At 30.8% G+C, this 16,566-nt stretch overlaps 3 protein-coding genes and 1 pseudogene across 3 annotated transcripts in view; 1 reads left to right on the plus strand and 3 right to left on the minus strand.

The window, feature by feature from the left end:
• Positions 1–2,020: 2,020 nt before the first annotated feature.
• On the minus strand, positions 2,021–4,089 carry LOC112596859. Its single transcript, XM_025342680.1, has 3 exons — positions 3,483–4,089; positions 3,158–3,395; positions 2,021–3,059 (listed from the first exon to the last, which is right to left on the minus strand). Exons 1-3 carry the CDS (start codon positions 4,087–4,089, stop codon positions 2,021–2,023), a joined length of 1,884 nt encoding a protein of 627 aa, XP_025198465.1.
• Positions 4,090–4,405: 316 nt separating this feature from the next.
• LOC112596860 lies at positions 4,406–5,029 on the plus strand (annotated as a pseudogene).
• Positions 5,030–13,909: 8,880 nt separating this feature from the next.
• LOC112596861 (protein ALP1-like) lies at positions 13,910–15,168 on the minus strand. The gene is made up of 3 exons (XM_025342681.1): positions 15,116–15,168; positions 14,665–14,831; positions 13,910–14,556 (listed from the first exon to the last, which is right to left on the minus strand). Exons 1-3 carry the CDS (start codon positions 15,166–15,168, stop codon positions 13,910–13,912), a joined length of 867 nt encoding a protein of 288 aa, XP_025198466.1.
• Positions 15,169–15,554: 386 nt separating this feature from the next.
• Positions 15,555–16,566, minus strand: part of LOC112596862 — a 6,856-nt gene continuing 5,844 nt past the window's right edge. The window contains exons 2-3 of the mRNA XM_025342682.1: positions 16,313–16,561; positions 15,555–15,886 (exon numbers count right to left, since the gene is read on the minus strand). Of these exons, the coding sequence (XP_025198467.1) occupies positions 15,555–15,886; positions 16,313–16,561 (581 nt within the window). The remainder of the gene's footprint in view (positions 15,887–16,312; positions 16,562–16,566) is intronic.

A 16,566-nucleotide genomic window follows, 5' to 3' on the forward strand; every position in this document is an offset into this window, starting at 1 on the left:
TAAAAAAAAATAGTAAATTTTGTCCGGAGTTACCCCATTTTACGGTATTGACGATACGACGACCGACCGGAGAACGCGTTTTCCGGACGCGAACGAAATCCGGAGACGCGCGGACCGGACGAAAAAGACCCGCTCCGGGCTATAGCGTCGAGAACGCGACGGAAAGAGGTCTCGAAAGGCCGGAAAACCGGGCGAAAAGCGGAAAAAACGGTATACAAAAACAATAATAATGAGTGATGAGCAAATGAGCGATAACCGAACCGATAACGACGGCCGTTGGAGAAACGATAACGACGGGGAGATATGGGACACGACGACTGGAAGAAAAAAAACGGAATTTTTCGATTGGCCGGGACACTAAAGTGCCCGCGTTCTGGCGGATTTTTCGGGAAGCTCGTTTTGGTTTTATATTATAAGATATAAGTATATATAAGCCCAATTCGAGCGTTTAGTGGTCAGTCATTTCATTAAATTTACAGGTGTAATACACCTTGTCCCGTAGCTTGCCCTGTGCTTTTGTGCATGGAAAATAAATAAATACATTCCGAAATGGTAATTAAATGTCTAACGACTAGCTATTAGTCATCGCCCGGTACGGTAAATGTCGATACCTGACTGGGCAATTGAATGCATTTCCAGTAGCTCGCCCGGTGCTTTTGAATATGGAAAATAAATAAATACACTCCGAAACGACGGGTTGTCATACCTCCTGACGTCGAAGGCGTTGTGCTGTTCAATACGCAAAAAAGTTTAAGTCGAATCGAGTGCTCAATTTTTCAAGCGATTACCATTGAAAATCCCGATGGAGAACGATTTCGCAAAATTTCTGGAATAGTGTTAATTTTAATAGCCACTGATATACATATACGACTTCGCACATTTTATATGTATATTTATTTACGATTCTGCATAATTTTAACCCTTCGTTAGGCGCGAGGTATATTGTCACTCATTTAGGCGCGTGGTCTACATTTGTAGACCATTTTAATTTTTAACCAATTCAATTAATTTTAATTATTTTTGTTTATATTTACAATGTAAATTACTTGTATGCATATAAAGAGTCATATGAGCATTGAAATATCCAAAATAATCTATAAATATTTGAAGAAAATATAGTTATCTTGTTTATAGTGAAATTATCATAATTTCTTTCATGACATTTTTATTTTTAGAACTACTTACCCAATTACTATCCAATCGGTCTGAAACTATAGATATCTTAAATTGACATGTTTACAAAAAACCCGAAACAAAATTAAAATGTATTTTTATATTTTTTTACCAGTTATCGTCGAACAAATATAGGTATTATAACTGTGATTTCATTATGGAAAATTATAGTGTATATTAGTTTTGATGCTTATTTCTCTTGGTAAACATTTCCTCTTGATAACTAAATTACATAATATTGATATGAAGTATAATTAAAGGACTATGAAACAAAAAAATCATTTTTTTTATTATAACAAAATCAAATAGTGCGTGGAAAATAAAAAGTTTCGGTAGTTTCAAAATTTTTATCTGACCACAGGTTCAACGTAAATTCATCAGTTTTGTTTTACGTGTGACGTCACTGGTGCGCCGCCCGTCAACCACCACACTGTTATAATACGTATATTACTTACGGGCACGCGGCACTACACAGACACACAGTTAGTAATCAATTTGAAATAATATTTATCTAAGAAACACTTAAACAAATATGAAATAATAATAGGTTTATTGATACACGTATATACAATTAAGATACATTATTATATTATATTATATCGAGATTTTTATGCTGTTTTCCTGTTTTATATATTTTAATCTTCATTTATCAAATAATATATACGTAATGATAAAAAATGGCCCAAGTTGCCGATACTTAGTTAACAATGAAAAATACATTTTACTTACATATAATTTTATTTTCTAATATTATTTCTAAGCTTAAACTTATTTTTTACATACCTTTGTAATATGATATAGTAGGTATATCAAAAATAGAAAATTAACTTATTTTTAAAAAACTTAATTATTTACGAGAAAATCTTGAATATTTCGTTTTCATTAAATCTTCATAGTTTGGTTTTGGTTGAGGTGCTATTGTTTGAGGTATTGCTACAGTCTCAAATTCTGTTATTGTTAGTGTTATTTCTTTCATTTTTTTTTTTATTTCTGACATAAGTATATGACGCCACTCGTCATTACCATGTTCATATTTGGTTTTTAAAACATATCGTCCAGCAGGTTTTGAATATACCATTTTGTCACCCAATTCCTTTTTATTTATATTATGATTATGGTCTATAATGGCAATCATACTTCTCATGTGCATACCTTTATACTTTAAATGAATTCTTTTTGGCATATATTTTAAACGTAAGTTATGGTATGACTCTAATCGACCAGTGTGCACGAAGTTCTTTGCATGTTCCAAGTCCTTTAGTAAATCTTTTGACATAATGATTTTCTTCAAAGCATAGTATGACTCACTATCTGGATTTAACCATAATTTTGATCTAATTTCATTTTCTGTTAATTTTTCGTGTTGACATTGTTTTTTATTACCATCTTCAACCCATTCATGCTTATTAGAAATGTGATATAATACAGAAATAAATTTATCGACTAACAATTTTCCATTTCCTTCACATGTTTGGGCAGACCACCAAAGATGGTTGTTTATTGAAGACTTCCATAAAAATGCATCAGAATACTTTTTTTCCAATGGTTTAAATCTCTTCATCAAGCTTTTACTCAAATGCCATATATCAAATTCGTGCATAATTTTTGGATGTTGTGTTCGTATATATTTACGAATTCCTTTGTGTCTATCTGTAAGTAACAATTCAATTTCACAATTATATACATTTTTTAACTCTGTTAGTAGTTGTTCACAAGCTTGTCTTTCTAGGTCACCTTTTATTTGGCCCTTTTGAACCAATTTAAAATCCATAATTTTGCCAGAGTGAATATCCATTACAGAGTATGTACAGTATTTTGCACAAAATCCAGGCGAGTCGAATTGACCGTCCCCTGCCAGCCAAATAGGTAACTCAGAAGACATAATACTATTAATATTTGCATTTTTGTGTTCTTGCCATTGATGACATACAACAGGGTACACGTATTTATATTGATAATTTTATCAAACACCGGACGGGTAAACATTGAAAGTTTTATAGCTGTACAAAATGCTTTGAACTGATTAAACAAAATTCCAGATAATGTAAGAGCACTACCTATCAAAATATTTCCTTCCGGTCTTTTGTTAACTTTCGGCTGAGAATACCATTGTAATCCATGACCATTTTCACACAGTGTAGAAACTGAAAGTAGCGCACCTTGAATAAAATATTGTTTTGATGTAACTTTGCCACTACATTGGCGACAGTGTGTAAAAAGTTCTAATAGACAGTTCCAAAACACAATGAAACAAGAATTATTTTCAAAATTATTTGTTGTAGTTAATGATAATCTATTATTTTTACTACTTGAACTACAGTTAATATCAGCTTCACTATCTGAAGAACAAGATTCATCACTGGATTCTGATAAATCGAATGATAAATCATCATTTACTTCTAAATTTGTATAAATATCTTTTCCAATTTCACACTGTACACTCTTATCATTTGGATTAATTTGTTCATCTAAAATATCTGTATCTAAACTAGTGTCACTAAAATTAATCCCATCATAGTTTTCTACTAGCATCGATTTTTCTGGTGTACTTGATTGAATCAAACTTGCAGTCTCTGTGTAATACCTACGTTTTACTCTTAAATCACGTTTACTTGGTAATAAATCAATTGTTTCGGATCGTAAAGTGGGTATTACTCCAGAATTTAAATTAATTCTGACTTTAGTATTAGGCATCAATTTTTTTCTAAGAACATCAGATTGATTAAAGTCTTCAAGTTTAAAATGTTTGGAACACAACCTAGAATTTTTGGATGGCCTAAAGTTTTTTCGTTTACAAAAATCTATCCATTTTTTGTGTCTGTTTGGTGATTTTTCACGATTTGGAAATCTGTAGAAATGTAAACGTTTCGAACTTTCATCACTTTCAGAGCATCCATAAGCCGAACAGAGAGGCATTTTTAAACCTAAATTATGATAAAAATTACTTCAAGATTATTTTTACCAATAGAGTAATATATTATGAATTATGATCAAACAAATTGAAATTAACTATGAATAATTGTATCAATTAAAGTAAACAACGTTCTAAAAATATATTTTGTAAAACTGGCGTTACGAAAATAAACACAGATAATAATATTATATTACACACAGTCAATAAGCGTCGTTGCTAGTCGTCGGCGTGTCATCAATAACGCTCCCTACAGTGCATATTTGTGACCATCGTGTATAAATTGTTATATTGTATATTATTTAAAAGTGAATTGGAAAAATGAGTTTACAGCCTTATTGTTTTGAACCTACTCTACAAGATATTGATGAAACAACGTTAGAAACAATATCGGTTAATCCGTTAGTGGCGATTAGTTGCAACGAAAGAACAAGAAAGGAAATCAAAGATTGGTGTTTATGCAAGAAATATGACAACTGATAAAGAATGTGTTTGTTGTTTCGAATTTGACAATTTGATTAAATTGCATGGTAAAAAAAATTGTATAACTAACATTCCATCTTTTCGAAAAGTTATTATGGACGAGGAAATTCTCAACATCACCAGGCATCAAATGATTATTAAAGCTCGTAACAGTAACAAGAAAAACATGCTTTCAAGTCCATGTCCCCAGAATAAAACTTGGAGATTTATATGCTATAAACAATTTATTCACTGGATAAACTCATGGTCATCAATAGGCAAAGGTATATTATAATAATTAAAAAATATTTTGTTTATATAGGTTGTTTTAATGAATTATTTGCGGACCAGTAAATTGTAATAATTTCTACAGGTAATCGAATATGTATTCCAGCATGTGTAGTGAAAGCGATTCGAAAAAAATATCCAGAAAATAATGGAAATTACGTTGGCTTCAAAGAAAACAACAAACTCCCAGAGTAACATCATATAAAATAAAAATTAATTAATGTTTTCTATAATATATTATATTATAAGCTATAATTATATAGACATAATGTAAACTCAATTACAAATAAAAAACACAAAATATCACAACATTAATTATAAAATATTGCTATTATAAAAAACTAAAGTCTTTATGGTAATATTTAAATTTTATTCTTTCCTAGTACCTACCTACCTATTAGAAGTATAAAACCACTAACCAGTATAAAGTAGTACGTCGTCCGTGTCCGTGTGTAATATTATATAATGCAAATACTGATATTCGTGTGTACTGTGTACACTAGTAATTATTATCATGCATTAATAGTAAAAATAATACTATTATTTGCGTCGCAGCGTGGCGCGGAGTGTGGACTGTGATGATCGGAGACGGCAGCGACGCGCGGCGGCGGCGCACCAGTGACGTCACACGTAAAACAAAACTGATCAATTTACGGGGGAGCTATGGTCAGATAAAAATTTTGAGACCACCGAACATTTTTATTTTTCATGCATTATTTGATTTCATTAAAATTAAAAAATATGACTTTTATTCCTTTCATGGTCCTTTAACGAATTTTATAGCACATATGAAATAACATGTAATGACCCAGTATATATATTAATAATAATAACATATTTATACAAATATTATAATAGTGTAAAGATAAATAAAAATAATTATTAATTCATACTTTTCTTTTAATTTACGAAATATTCTATATATATATAAAAAAAAAAAAATTCCAAGTATTATAAAAACAATTTATTCATTTAAACAATTTACACAAATATCCTTCATATGCACTTTACACGCATATTTTCGGCATTGGCCACAATATCTTCTGGTTGATTTATTTTTATTTCGTGGACATACATAACATCGACCCACTTAATTTGGAAGATTTTCTGGTATTATTGAAATTGAAGGCTCTTCGATACCTAGAAGTGCACGTGGTCTTAATTCTACTGATAGTTAAGTAATCGTTGATCTATACTCCATTTGAGGTTTCATTAATTCCCATGCAATATTTTGAATAAATTGGCTTCTTGACATTTTTGAATTTAAATTGTTTGCTTTGTATATAACAAATAGCATTTAAAGTAGATATGTTCAGTAGATCATAAAAATTACCATTGGCCATCTACGAGTATTCCTAGCCTCATTGTATTTTTCACATAGTTGGTCTACTAAGTCAACACCGATCTTAGTTTTATTATAAAAATTAATCATTTCAGGTTTTTTTGCATGATTTTCTTCGTCAATTGTGTCGTCTAGGGTGGTCCTTATTTTTTTTTTTAAATTTAGTCGGGCTACCCATGGCATTTTTTAAAAACCATAAAAAAAATGAATTGTGTAAAGTTTTGTAATAATTGGTTTACCCTAAGGCGTGCCTCAAGAGGGTTGAATTTAAAATAAGGGTGCTTTTTGATTTTTTTTAAATTTTAGCCTAAGGTTAGGTTTATTTAAGATAGGCAAAAAAATACAATAACAAAATATTTTTTAAATTCTATATCCTATAAAAGTTGTTACTTGTACTTTTTTCAATCAACTACTCATTCGCCCACAAAATTACAAATACTCGTTTTTATTATATAATAATGTATTATTTAATAATAAAAATAACGTGTTGCCTATATTTAACATTTTTTACATACATAAATACAATACATAATGAATTAATGAATAATAATTTATAATTTAATATAATATTTGAATTTATGTAAATCAAGTTAAACATCGCAATTAAATATAAAACATATTTACAAAATACCAGACATAAATTACATAATTAAATATCATTTTTTAGTGTATTTTTTTTAGCATCAGGAAATCTTTTCCGGTAATCATATATGGTCTGAATTAAAAATTGTTTTTGGTCCTCGTTTTTAGTGATTAAATTATTAAAATCACTAATCAATTTTACTCCTCGTTCTGCTGCGTCGTTTACAACTTTAAGTTAGTAAATTTATTAAGACCTTGTATCAAATGCTGATTGTTATTCCATAATTCAGGATCTTTATTTAAAAAATCGGTTTTAATATTAAACCGATAAAATAATTTTAATGATGAGCTGTTGATAAAATCACTAATACATTTAAATTTCAATGAGTTCAAGTTTTTGATATCAATGATGAAACGATTAACATTATTTTCACCGGTGTCAATTATTGTATTTAGTGCTTTTACCATTTTTTTCTTTTCTAATAAAGGAACATTTATATCGAAAAAAGCAAGTGCTGCTGTTTCAGGACTTAAGTACCACAGATGTCCACACATTTTTTTTAATGCGACAAAGAAAACTTTTTGATCAATATTTTCATATTCAATTAAACTCTGAACAAACATGAGATCTTGATATGGCGCTTGAATTGCTATATGAGCTCCAAACCAACTTTTTATGTAAATAGAAATAATAAAAATGCATGTTTCTTGACATGCCTTTTGTTGACGTGTTGACATTTTAAATTGGTTTCGAAATATGAATATTTTTAGGCAATATATTGCCTTGGCCATCAACCTAGCATGATGGGAAGCACCTGGAATACGAAATGATATTCCACGATGTGGAATTCCTCCGAGAAAAATAATCGTAAGTTCTAGTAGTTCCCTATAGTCTTCACGAAATTGTTTTTTTATTGAATGATCAAGAGCAAACTGAAGTATATCATTTTTTGTGTGTGATAAAGCCGTACAAACACTACTATCTTCAATGCCCGGGTTATAATTATTAGTATTTAATTTGCTCCAGTATTCTTGAAATTTTTTAAAAAGTGGAATATTAGGCCCTGATGTAATGCCAAATTTTTCTTCAAATACACACCTCAATACTAATTCATAGATATGATGACGGCACATAAGATATAACATATCTTTTTTGAGACGTTGCTCTAATAAGACACACGCACCATTCAAACGACCAGTATTAGATGCTGTAGTATCACAACAAACTGCAACAACTGAATCACTAATCCCCCAATTAATTAATAACTGAAAAACGTTTTCAGTCTGTTCTTCTCCAGTTCCATCCAATAACTTAGGAACCCCTAGAAGTTTCTCGCGTCCTTCACATGAAATTAGCACTGGCAGTCTTTTCACTAAATCTTTACCAGTTAATGAAGGTAACATTTTTTCATCCCAATGTACAACAGATTCATTAAATAAATCATTATTAAAACTTGAGCGTAGTTGTTCTGCTCGCAGTTTTCGTACTTTTTCATGAACCCGGTGAATCGACGAACGATTTATTACTAAATCATCAACATTATGTTCTAATGCCTAAGCCGTGGCCATTAATTATGAGTTGCATCTCTGTCACTTACCTTGCATCTATCTAATACAGTTACAAGTTTATCGTTGATAAATTGTGTTCTTCCTCGTTTATTAGTTGTAGTTGTTTCATAAGATTCTTCACCAATTTCCATAACAATAGAGTTGGTTGTATCTTGTATATTTTGGCTCCACGTACAGTCTTCAGACAAACTTTTTTCCGTATCACTTGTAGAATATAGTTCCACAGATTTAACTTAAACAGTATTTGTTTATTATATTAGCTATAATTGAAAGTACCTATTTTCAACAAATTACAAAAATAGTAAAATAAGAAATACTTACAAATAGATTTCATTTTGCTTTCATTAAGTTTTCTTTTTTTTTCAGATTCTTCCAATTTTTTAGAGTGTTTAAATTCTCTTTTTTGACTTATCCAAACGACACCCATCAATGCTCCTGGACGACCTTTTTGTCTCTGATTTCTTAAAAACTGTTTGTCTATATCAGTAGTCATTATATCTAATGCATCTACATGAGCAATATCAAAAAGGTCATCAAAACATTGTATAAACTCATTTTCATTTTTAATCTGAGTGTTTGTTCGGCGACTCGAATTTTTCTGCAAACTCCGCCATGTATTATACAACTCTTCTAGCTGTGGTACACAATTACGAACCTCCCTCGTAGGTATTCGAGCTTTTTGCCAAAAAATTAATGTTTCGTCTATCACTAACCGCGCACTTTCACGTACGCTTAACTTGACTTCTCGAATGTTAAAAAATAAGACCGATAAAACTTGTTTGTTTGATGGTAACTTACATCCAACAAGTTGATGAGAGCTATTACCAGTTAAATAAATACGTTTACGAATATTAACTTTACTTTCCATTTTTAAAATTAAAATTAAAATCAATGCGACTGTTTGTTAAAGATGCATTGACAATTATAAACTGATCCATAACAATATAAATGTTATTTATACATAGTAAAAAAAAAATAATATAAATATACAAATAATGTAGCTAAAACCTGTAATGACGTGTCTAATAGACCTATTAAGACACATATAATATTTGAAAAATACATGTCAACCGTGGTATCCGGCGTGGATGTAATAAAAAAAAAAAAAACGCGTGATCAATGTTGATAATGCGAGTAGGTACGAATAGACGCCAGTATAGACGTGTTAAAACATGTATACTTAATATCACACAGTTTTCCATTAATTAATTAATGTATATTAATATGAAGCATTTGCATTAGCCAGTTTAACATTGGACTATATTTTAAAAGCTATTAAAAAATTTTATGTGGTTATGACGTGGTTAAATTTGTGAACACGAAGTACATTTGTATGAACTAAACATATGAAATATACTAAAAACGATTTTTGTTATTTTGTGGGCGAATGAGTAGTTGATTGAAAAAAGTACAAGTAACAACTTTTATAGGATATAGAATTTAAAAAATATTTTGTTATTGTATTTTTTTGCCTATCTTAAATATTTTAGGCTAAAATTTAAAAAAAATCAAAAAGCACCCTTATTTTAAATTCAACCCTCTTGAGTCACGCCTTAGGGTTAACCAATTATTACGAAACTTTACACAATTCATTTTTTTATGGTCTTGAACAAATTCCATTGGTAGCCCGACTAAATTTAAAAAAAAAAAATAAGGACCACCCTAGTGTCGTCATTGTTTATACTTGACACAACTAATACAGCTTTATTTTTTTTGGGACAATATGACACTAATGTATAATCTTCTTGAAATCCAAAAATCGAGCTTTGCATTTCTCTATTTTTATTTGGTAAAAATTCTGACGGTAGCTCTCTTTTATTTTTTCTTATAGTGCCTGTATATATTAATTTTTTATTGTGTTTTAATTTTTTTATTAGTGGAAAACTTGTAAACCAGTTGTCAGCAGTAATATTTCTGTTACTTCCTTCTACTGGTTGTACAAGTCTAAGAACAATATTTTCACCAGAATTTTTACATTCATATGGCCCTTCGGGTTGAGTACCTACATAAGCTTCAAGATTAATTATATAAGCTGTTTTGGCATCAACTAACGCAAAAATTTTTAATCCCTACTTGGCCGGTTTGCTTGGAATGTATTGTTTGAATGAACAACGACCTCGAAACGCTAATAATTGTTCATCCACCGTTAGATATTCACTTGCTATAAAATTATTTTGAAAATTCGCAATAAAGTATTCAAATACTTCTCTTATAGGTGCTAATTTGTCGATTGCTCTTCTGTCATTTCTATTATTTATGTCATCAAAACGGATACATCTAATTAAAAATCTGAAACGTTTTTCACTCATTACTAAATAACATGCTTCAACTCCACTACCTCTAGAATTATCCCAAATTTGATGAGTATTTTTCTCGCAGACCTTAAAGCCCCAATCAAAAATAAAATTCCAATAAATTAATTAATTTCTCTCTCATCAGTCAATCTAGCGTCAAATTCACGTTGGAAATTTGCTTTTATACCTTCAATGTATATATTTATCGAAATGGTGATTAAACGAATTACATTTTCGTTTATAAATAATTTTAAACAATCAATTTCAAATTTGGCGTTACGTGCATTTTGTTTAGGACCAAGTAAATGTGTAATAATATTATGGGAACGTTATCAAATTTGCATATTTGGTTTATTTTTCTTCCATTTGGTGGTTTTGTCTTTTCTCAAATAAAAGTTATTATTCTGAACATCGTTTACATTTTCATTTGTTTCATTTTCCGATATATCCTACTCCGATTCTGATTCGTGATCACTTTTTTGAGTAGTATCAATTTCTTCATTATCACTTTCATCATCCATTTCACTCATTTCATCACAACTTGATAACTCATTAACCCAATTTTCAACAATAGATGGGTCAAGCGTTGAATCCACACGTCTTTTTTTCGTGAAGACACAATTTATGTATAATTATTACTGTTATTACTTATTATTATATACCTTCAAAATGCATTAAAATGTTTACGTATACATATATTTTTACATACTGTTTATGTTTCGTTGAAATTAAAAATATTAAAAACAAATGTACCTAATTACAAAAAAAAATAAGAATTTTACAAATTTAGAAAAAATACAACTTAGTAAGTCGCGCGGTCTACAGTAGTAGACCACTCATAATATTGTTGATATGTTTTTTTACAACAGTTGAATCAAACAACAAACGTATCAGATCTCCTAATGAAATATCACCTGTCTCAAAAACAACCGATCCAAATATATTCATATCACCAAATAGATTTGCCCCGATCTCACCCATTATTGAAGACGACCCAATGGACAACACAACTCAGCAAATCTCGGGAAAAACCAATCAAACTTCGAAGCCACCTCCTATATTTATACAAGCGCAATTAAATTTCAACTACTTTTGCATTAAAATAAAAGAATTAACCGACTCCTCTGGATTCGATTGTAAAAGCTCTACAAAAGATCTTAAACTACAAACATATAGTTTGACTCGTATAGAACAGTGATCAAATATCTTAAGGAAAATAACGTTTCTTTTCACTCGTTTCAATCAAAAGAATTAAAACCTTATCGTGAAGTAATTAGAAACTTACATCCTACTACCGATATTTCCACTATTAAAGATGAACTATTAAACAACGGATTTTACACCAGAAATATAATGCCTGTCACTCATAAGCTAACTAAGACTCCCCTACCAATTGTCTTTATTGACTTAGAACCAGGACCAACCAACTCCGACATTTTTAAAATCACATCACTATGTTACACGAAAGTCAAAATTGAACCTGCCCATCCGAAAAAAGATATTCCTCAATGCCATCGTTGCCAGACGTACGGCCACACTCGTAAATACTGCAATCACACTTCTCGTTGTGTTAAATGTGGCTTAGAACACGAATCAATTGATTGCACTAAGAACCGGAGCACCCCTGCTAACTGTGCATTATGCAACGGTAGTCACCCAGCTAACTATAAAGGGTGCCAAACTCACATTTACTTGAAAAAAAGTTAGCACAATCTAAAAACAACACCAGGAACAATAATCAACAAACCTCAAAAGACATTAATCAAGATCTTCATCGTCCAACGTACTCACAGAGTTTTCCTCCACTGAATAAAGAATCTTCTCCTCATCCCCAAACCAACAACCCAAATAAAAACCTAGACCTCTCAACTCAACTATCTTTATTTATAAATTATCTAAAAGCACTAATCAATCCACTTGTGTCTCTACTTACCACTGTCATAGATAAACTCATTAAAAATGTCAACTAATAACTTAAAACCACTTACCATATTATTATGAAACACTAACGATATTCTCCAACATCTAAATGAATGAAAAAAAAATCGAAATCGCACTTATTTCTGAAACCCATCTTACAAAATCTTCTATACTCAAAATATACGGATATGAAATAATTAGAGCAGATCACCCAGACGGAACGGCGCATGGGGGAGCTGCACTTATAATCTCCAACCGAATTGAACACTCCCCCTGCCACCACATAGGAGCATCAATATTCAATCAGCTAGTACAACCTTAAAAATAAACTCGGTACCTATATCTATAGCATCCTGTTACTTCCCCCTAGGAATACTATTTCCTATAACTGAACTCATCATTCTTCTTCAATCTCTCAGTCATAGCTATATAATAGGCGCTGATTTCAATGCCAAACACCAAACCTGGAGCAATTCCACCAACACCAGAGGCCGCGCGCTATACAACCTTGTTACACAAAAAAATCTCAAACTCTTATCAAGCACCACTCCGACTTATTGGCCAACTCATGCTAATCGTCATCCAGACACCATTGACTTCTTCATTTCTAGCATCCCAAATCGTTTTATCACACACGTTACAAATCTAAACGATCCAGCGTCTGATCATACCCCAGTACTACTTCACATAGGAGCATAATAGGACCCCTATTGAAACAAAATCGACCAACCATCACTCCTGGAATCACAAACTGGAACACATTTAGAAATATACTCTCAAAAAAAAAAACTATACTTAATGTTAAGTAAAAATCTTCAGCTGATATTGACAGCGCAAGGTTAGGTTAGAATTTTTCCACGTACTGAAATAAAGTAAGTTTTTTTAAGCTAATCAATAAAACAAAATCATACTTTAAATTATATTTTATATAATTATTTATTTATATTCATATATTTTTTGTTCAACATAATCTGTAGTTAATTAAAAATGCCGAAAAAAGAAGATCCTGTCTTTAATACACTATTAGTTGAAGCAGTAGAAAAATATCCATGTTTGTACAATTATAATATAAACGAATATAGCAAACGTGAGTCAACCCAACTAGCTTGGGGAAGTATTGCTAAAGAAGTAAACGATACAGTTTAGTGTTAATATAAATAACTATTTTGTATTGTAAATATTATAATTATTATTATTGATATATTTTAATATTGTAGTATGTAAAAAAAGATTTTTTAAAAATGTAAAAACAAGTTTGGGAACATCAAATTGGGTATCTTGTTATTATTTATATCACTTACAAAATTATGTTGATAATCAATTAGCTACTGTATATAACTAAAAATATGTTTAATATTATAATAGATACTAAATGTTTTGTTCAACTGTGTATTTCCACTGCCACGGTAATGAAACTTCTGGTCTTAAAAAATAATTTGATAAATATTCTCGCACAGAATTTGCTGTCGATAAATTATGAACTGCTTGTTGGTGTTGTGCTAAATGCTGGGGAATATTAATTTCATCTTGCTTGTTCATGTTTTGTGATTCATATAACTTTCCCTCAGTTTTACGTATGTAATTGTGAAGAGCACAGGCACATTTTACAATAGATATTACAGTTGACTCAGAACACGCGATTGGTGTTTCAAAAACTCTGAACTTGGAAACCATCATTCCAAAGGCGCATTCAACTGATTTTCTACCTCTACTTAATCTGTAATTGAAAATTCGTTTTTGATCGTTTAAAGTCTTCTGTGGATATGGTCGTAGCAAATAAGATTTTAAAGGAAAAGCTTCATCCCCACAAAAATAAGATGAAAAATTGGGACCTTCGTTGTCGTATGGTAAAAGTTCTGATTGTGGAATGTTCATTCCTCCAATTTCTAACCATCTACCCAAACGAGATAATCTAAACACACCTGCATCACTATTTCTACCCAAATCTCCAATATACACAGTGATAAAACAGCCGTCTGCATCTGCACAAGCAAATAGTTGTATTGAAAAAAAACCTTTTTAATTAAAATTTCTTGATCCCGTGTTATTGAATTGTTTTATGCGTATGTGTTTGCCGTCGATTGAGCCCAAACAATAGGATAGTTGTCATAAGAGATCATAACGTGCAGCAATATTTTTCCATAGCTCTAAACTTGGTACTGGTAAATAGGTAGGTTGTAGACACTCCCAAATAGCTTCTGTCGTTTCTGCAATTATTTTACCAACGGTTGTCTCACCTCTCATAAAATGTTGAGCCAATGCTCTAAAATTACATCCAGTGGCTAAAAATCTGAAATATTATTTTTTTAATAGACTAATTCAATTTTTTAATATTTTTTAATAATCTAGTTTCAATTGTCAGTGGCATTTTTAAAAATATTTTCCACATAGTCCGCAATGGGGTATACGTCCAAATAATAAACCAATCGTAACGAATTTTTTTTTTGGGGTGTAGATCTGACATGAAGAAGTTAAGAAAATTACTTATTTTGAAAATATGACAAATATCGTTACAATTAAAATATACAGTGTTTTTCACTCAAATGGTAACACGAAATATTTCTGTTCAGCGACCTTGGATTGAATTGGGGTTTTTTCGAGAAGCTAGGGAATACTAAAATACACATTTTGTGATCATTTTCGAATTTTTAATTCTTTTATTGAGCGCATGCGCAATAAAACTTACATTTTTTTTAAATGGCAACACCTATTTTCAACACCAGGTTTCGATAGAACTATTTTTTTTTAAGCAACTTTGATAAACAAACTTTTTTCCTATCTCAAAAATTGACTGAAATACAGCAATCCTAAGTTTAAACAAAAAAGATTTTTGTTACATTTTGCAATGTTCTGTGTTTTATCTTTTTATTATTATTTTTGGTTGGAAATAGCTAAGATAAATGGAATCCATGCGTTTATAGGTTATTTAAATAAAGTTAAACATTTTATTTTTATAATTAAGTTTAAATTTAATTTAAATTATTTTTTAATATATTATTACAAATAATACAAATCACCTAATAAATTGTTCGAAGTTTTCCCCGTTGTTAAGTAAACATGATTGTAAGCGGCGGTTAACTTCGTCTTGAGAAGCTGCCGTTATTTGTTCCTTGGTCAGTTTTGAGCATGCTTCGGTGATTTTTTGTTTTAAATGCTGAAGGTTAATTGGTGGGTCAGCATAAACTACAGTTTTTAAATGACCCCAAAGAAAAAAATCAAGTGGTGTCAAATCTGGTGAACGCGCTGGCCAAGGTATCGATCCATTTGTTCCCATCCAATTATTTCCAAACTGATCGTTGAGGTATTGTCTAACAATAATAGCATTATGTGCTGGAGCACCATCTTGTTGAAAAAACAAGTTTTCTCGAATATTTAAAGGAACATTTTCCAACATTGGTGGTAAATGGTTAGAGAGAAAATCCAAATATCTTCTTCCATTTAGGGTTCCGTCATAAAAGTAGGGCCCTATTATGGAATCTCCTAATATTCTACACCACACATTTGTTCCCCACACTGTTTGGAAATTAGTTTCAAGAGCCCAATGTGGATTATTACTTGCCCAAAAACGGTTATTTTGTTTATTTATCACGCCATTATTGGTAAATTTACTTTCATCTGTCCAAAGAACATACTTTAAAAATTGAGGATTATCTTCAATTTTTACTAGTACCCATGCAATAAATAATAATCTACGTTCACTATCTCCAGCTCGAAGATGGTGAACTAAATCCGGTTTATAGGGGCGTATTTTAAATTTTTTTTAAATTGAATGTACCTTGCGTGGGTTAATTCCAACTTCATTTGCAACATGACGTATGGATGATCGTGGGTTAATTTGAACATATGCCAATACTTGTATTTCAGTTTCTTCGTTAACTTCAGCCTGTGCTTGTGGTATTTGACGACGATTACCTCTATTTCCAAATGAACCATAAGTTCGGATCTGGTTTTCGAGCCTTAAAAAATAATTATGCGCTGGTTGATATCTATTGGGATATCTTTCAGCGTATAATTGTGCGGCTTGG

Source organism: Melanaphis sacchari, unplaced genomic scaffold (assembly GCF_002803265.2).
Source record: "Melanaphis sacchari strain LSU unplaced genomic scaffold, SCAv2.0 Contig360_pilon_pilon, whole genome shotgun sequence".
NCBI lineage: Eukaryota > Metazoa > Arthropoda > Insecta > Hemiptera > Aphididae > Melanaphis > Melanaphis sacchari.

What these genes read in the sequence shown, in the direction of transcription:
- LOC112596859 (XM_025342680.1), bottom strand. Translation starts at nt 4,089, where the DNA reads ATGCCTCTCTGTTCGGCTTATGGATGCTCTGAAAGTGATGAAAGTTCG. An exon ending in TGATATTAACTGTAGTTCAA is followed by an intron (nt 3,396 to 3,482) that starts GTAGTAAAAATA and finishes ACTGTCTATTAG; the next exon opens with AACTTTTTACACACTGTCGC. An exon ending in ACAGCTATAAAACTTTCAAT is followed by an intron (nt 3,060 to 3,157) that starts GTTTACCCGTCC and finishes AAATATTAATAG; the next exon opens with TATTATGTCTTCTGAGTTAC.
- LOC112596861 (XM_025342681.1), bottom strand. Translation starts at nt 15,168, where the DNA reads ATGTGTATTTTAGTATTCCCTAGCTTCTCGAAAAAACCCCAATTCAAT. An exon ending in AAACCCCAATTCAATCCAAG is followed by an intron (nt 14,832 to 15,115) that starts GTCGCTGAACAG and finishes ATAATATTTCAG; the next exon opens with ATTTTTAGCCACTGGATGTA. An exon ending in ATGGAAAAATATTGCTGCAC is followed by an intron (nt 14,557 to 14,664) that starts GTTATGATCTCT and finishes TTAATTAAAAAG; the next exon opens with GTTTTTTTTCAATACAACTA.